Genomic DNA, 5,139 nt, shown 5'->3' with positions numbered 1-5,139 from the left:
ATATATATATATATATATAAAAAATACATGTATATATATATAAATTTAAAAAAAAAATGTCTTTCTTTTTTTTCTTTGACAAAGAGCAGTAACTGTTGACCAGTTTACAGCTGTAAACAAGCAATCTAAATGACATCGTCTGACAGGAAGCTAACAAGGGTCCATGTTGTTGCCTAGCAATGGAATTCCATTGAAAAGGTCTATACTACCTATGCAATTTCATTTTCTATGGTCTATACATAAAGTAAAACGCTCAGTGTGGAAAAAACAACGCTGCTTTAACACGTTACTGAGAGTCGTTGCCGGCCAGCACCGGTGTGTTCTGTTTTTTTAACCCAGGAAAAGAGCTAGAGAGATGCGTACCTGCTTCCACCGTGTCCGTCAGGTCGTGGTTGGCGGCTGTCCGGGGAAACTCCTTCAGTTTGCGCGAGCTGAGGTTGAGCGCGCCGCTGGCCGCCGCCTCCTCCAGCGCCCGCTCCAGACCCCGGTTGGGAGGCAGGTTCGCGCCGCCGATGTGAGTCTGCGACTGGGAGGAACTAAGCTGGGAAAGAGCAGGGCGAACCGACTCCGGTCCCAACGTCGCCATAATGTCACCCTCTCCGCTGTTTTCCGGGTGTGTGTGTCGATTAAATCCGAGAAAGAGAGAGCGCGTGCACAGCTAGCTAACGTTCAGGCAAACAGCGGGGTACCGACTTCTTCAGGCCTGCTGTTCCGTGCTGTGCCGCGAGTTCAGTTTCCTCCTCGTTTATCGCCGCCGCGTCCGCCTCCCTGTCTGCGCGGTACGTGAAGCGTCATGGATCAAACAGTGGGGCGATATCCTTTCGTAACTTTCAAAATAAAACATCTTCCAGTGTAGGCCAACCACAATTAAAGACCATGTTTTAAACTATTTGAAATCGAAATTGACATATATTTGGAGTGTCTTAAATTAGTAACAAATAAGAAAGCTATAACTCATGTGTTCCTCTCGCAGTTAAGCTCATTAATGAGCAGCGATGAACGTGGCTTTTAATGGTTTTACCCTGTGCTTGTTGTTGTGTGTCTGTAACTATAGCAGCAATGTTACTCACTGTCCAAAACAAATTTCTCTTTAGGGAGACTAATAAAGATACTTTGACTTTGAATTTGACTAATTATATCTGATATATACTCTAATCTAATTAAAAACATCTGCTGTTAATATAACGAGGTTCGTTAGTCTGTCACATTTTAATTAAATGTATATATTTTTTTAAATTACGTACTCTTCATGGATTTGTTTATATTGTACCTATCACTGTTTTACTTGGTCTTAAACTATACAAGTTGCATTTTTTCTCTCTATATAACCTTATGTTATGAGCTGTGATGACTGAATGTTTGTAAAGTTATTTCTAAATAATAATACAATTAAAAAAAAAAGTGTAAACCCAACTATGTTGTTTATTCTTTACAACACAAGCTGTAAAAACTGTCATTTTTTTTTCTTCATTTTTTTGTTTATTTGAAAAGGGGACAATGTACACTGATCAACATTCAAAGCAAATGTAAGCGTACCCGAGTTAGCCATAGGCTAATTTTCATCGGCTGTCCCCTAGCCAGATGTTAATAGGCATCCTAAAATAATAAACATCCTAAAATAATAAACAGTTATAATACAATGAAGATATTTATACAATAGACAAAAGGTTAAAAATTACAATGTTAAATGACAACAATCGATTAAACAAGATAAGCAAATAAAATCTAAAATAGATGATAATAGAATCTTCTGTGATGAATATAATCATAAAAAAACATTGACAACATTTTTTTTTTGACCCTGCTTTGTTCTGACATTTCTTGTATAGTAATTACAATAAAGACGTGTACAGACTAGTATATTTATGAGTTTATTTACATGCAGACTTTCTTCTCACATTACAAAGAAAAATCTCAGTTCCACAGTCACATTACAGTAATACTGAAATAGCTAGAAAGACTATAGCCATGTTAACTTATTTTTTTAGTAATTCAATCACAGGTTATCTCCCATATCTGCACAATAACAAAGCTAGTATTCTTTTTAATGCATGTGTAAACGTGCCGATGTTGTGATGGATTTACTGTTCAACGAAATAAACAAATGTATGCAAACAGGTTTATAATAGGCTACTCTTACAACTCTCGATGGCTTGGCACCATGATGATAGAAAACTGCCTGTGAATAACAATAATAGCTGTAAATTCAGCTTAAAAGTCATGACATTTATCAGACAAATGCTGCAGTCAAAGTACAGCATGAAACATCTTTGTCATATTTGAGTCTTATTACAGTGAAATGTTAGACATATACTCGCAAAATTAATATAAATTGTAGAAATAAAAAATAATAATGTAAACAATAATTCATTTGGGCCTTTTTTTGCAATGTGTTAAAGGAGGACTGTTTCTAACTGTTGCAACTTGTTGTTGTTGTTGTTGTCCTGTTGTCCTGAAAAGACTTCGGAACACATTTCTGCTGCTCTTACAAAACTAGCACCACTAGGCTACCACCTGACTTGTTGCACTATTATACTATTTTGACTGTCTATTGTATTCAAAATTGCCAATTTTTTGTCTCCATTTTTGCTGCTCTTATTATCCTCATTGTATATGTCTTCTTATTTTTACTTTTTATATTGTTTATTGAATGTTATGTTTGTCCGTGGACCTAGTTGGTTAAATATGTCTTGTTTTCACCGTGGGATAGAGGGAAACGTAATTTTGATCTCTTTGTATGTTTCGACATGTGAAGAAATTGACAATAAAGCAGACTTTGACTTTGACTTTGACTTTGAATATTCTACTCATTTTATTGACCCTCATGTTGTCCTTGTGTTAAATTGACTTGTTTTTCTATATCAATGTTCTTTTTATTACCCAAAATAACATGATTGATTCCACACAACGCTCTTTGGTAAGTACAAATCTCTACTTTCATTAATTTTGGGGTGTCTTGTTCAATTTTATAACATTTGAAAAACAAATTTAAGTGGCTTTGAAATAGTCTTGAGTAAAAGTTGACATATTCCAGTCTGTGATCATCTATCAATATACATTCCTTTAATTTTGGTATAAATTATTCCTAATTTCTACTTTTCTAACTCAAACATTAGGTTTCATTTCCTATAAATGAGGTTTATTAACCATAAATTCCAAAAATAACTGTAAAACTAAACTTGTTGAAAACGTCAAAAGCATTTAAGTGTAAGAAAAAATTAAAAACATTGATATAAAGCGTCAACAAAGTTTTGATTTTCAATTTTGACGGGAAGACACTAGAAGGGTTTAAATGACTGCCTCATATGTTTTATTCTGAAGCCAGGTTGTCTGCGTTTCCAGTTTCACTCTGCATTTCTCTGAGTTCAGAGTGCAGCTCACTCACTGCGGCTGCGCACTGGGCCATGTAGCGGTGAAACAGTGGTGGTAAAACAACAACAGCGACATCTGCTGTTCAGAGGAAGAGTTCAGAGTAGATCCATCTTACCCAATGTTGTAATGTAACAAAGTACAACTTTCGAGTACTTTATACAAGTTAACCTTACCTTATTGTTTTTTTAACCTTTATTTATCCAGGTAAGTCGATTGAGAGCAATTTCTCATTTGCACTGAGCAGTGGAGGGACAAGCTCTGCACTTTCACTTTCCCCATCCAGATTTGATCCGGTGCCAACCAAGCTCTCTTCTCTAACCTATAGGCCACCACTGCCCTGATTTCTACCACCTTCTACCACCTTACTAGTAACTAAAGTAACTGGTAACTAAAGCTGTCAGATGAATGTATTGGAGTAACTAAAGTAACTAGTAATTAAAGTAACTAGTAACTAAAGCTGTCAGATGAATGTAGCGGAGTAACTACAGTAACTAGTAACTAAAGTAAGTAGTAGCTAAAGCTGTCAGGTGAATGTAGCGGCGCAACTAAAGTTACTAGTAACTAAAGCTGTCAGATGAATGTAGCGGAGTAAAAAGTAGAATATTTCTTTCTGAAAAGTAGCGGAGTAAAAGTAGAAAGTAGCCACAACAAAAACTTGAGTAATGTATAAGTACCTCAACATTCAAACTTAAGTAAGTTTGTACAGTAATGGAGTAAATGTACTCAGTTACATTCCACCCCGGCACAAGCACCTATCAATGTTTTCCTCTGTGGGAGCTCGCGGGCGCACGTCCTTTAAAAAAAAAAAAACGAGTCAAACAATGATTGCATTTCAGAACCTTAGGAAATGGACAGAAACCCAGAAACACACGCGCCTATTACCTCAATAATAAAGCCATAAATTAGTAAAGTCATTTTAAATAACTGTTGCCTTCTGGCAGTCTGGCACCCGTGGGTGCTCAGTACTATCCCTCGGGGTCCCATAAAATGTCTGAGTATTTAGGGCAACATTAATCTGTTTGCAGACTCAAACCACAAATTAAAGGTCCCATGGCATGAAAATGTCCCTTCATGAGGCTGCCTATGGTCCCCCAGTGGCTAGAAATGGTGATAGGTGTAAACCGAGCCCTGGGTATCCTGCTCTGCCTTAGAGAAAATGAAAGCTCAGATGGGAATCTGATCTGGAAGCTTCCCCTTATGAGGTCATAAGGGGCAAGGTTACCTCTCCTTTCTTTGTTTTGCCCGCCAAGAGAATTTGCCCGCCCGTGAGAGAGAGCTATCATGGCTTTCAAATGAGCAAAGTGGCAGTTGGTCAAGGGTACACCTCCAGCCCCCCCAAAATGATACAGACTCAGAGATGGCACATACTAAGGAAAGCTCATTGTGGGACTGGCTTTAGTGGCTGTAATTCTGCACCAAGGCTGAATTTTGGGAGAGAGACTTCAGATATTGTATGAGGGGACCACTAAGGTCTATAAGAGACATCAGATACAGTATTAGGGGACCACTAAGGTCTATATAAAAGAGACTTCAGATACAGTATTAGGGGACCACTAAGGTCTATATAAGAGAGACTTCAGATACAGTATTAGGGAAAACTAAGGTCTACATAAAAGCATCCAAAGAGCACCATGTCATGGGACATTTAACACTTTTTTCAGTGGAGGTCCATGGATTTAGGTTTGAGCGATTACAGTTTTTTCTGAATGCTTAAGCGCTAATCGTGATTCTTGTGGCACAATTTCTAAAACTATTAAAACGTATAGC

At 37.4% G+C, this 5,139-nt stretch overlaps 1 protein-coding gene across 5 annotated transcripts in view; it reads right to left on the bottom strand.

The window, feature by feature from the left end:
- The window catches only part of lrch1 (leucine-rich repeats and calponin homology (CH) domain containing 1), a 99,084-nt gene extending 98,296 nt beyond the window's left edge, over positions 1-788 (bottom strand). For all 5 annotated transcript variants that reach the window (XM_034885152.1, XM_034885153.1, XM_034885149.1 and 2 more), the window contains exon 1: positions 364-788. In XM_034885152.1, coding sequence (XP_034741043.1) covers positions 364-586 — 223 coding nt within the window. In that variant the 5' untranslated portion in view covers positions 587-788. The remainder of the gene's footprint in view (positions 1-363) is intronic.
- Between the last annotated feature and the right edge of the window lie 4,351 nt (positions 789-5,139).

The sequence above is a fragment of the Etheostoma cragini genome, chromosome 11 (assembly GCF_013103735.1).
Source record: "Etheostoma cragini isolate CJK2018 chromosome 11, CSU_Ecrag_1.0, whole genome shotgun sequence".
Classification (NCBI taxonomy): Eukaryota; Metazoa; Chordata; class Actinopteri; order Perciformes; family Percidae; genus Etheostoma; species Etheostoma cragini.
Note: the sequence above shows the minus strand (reverse complement) of the source record. Positions and strands in the feature narration are given on the sequence as shown.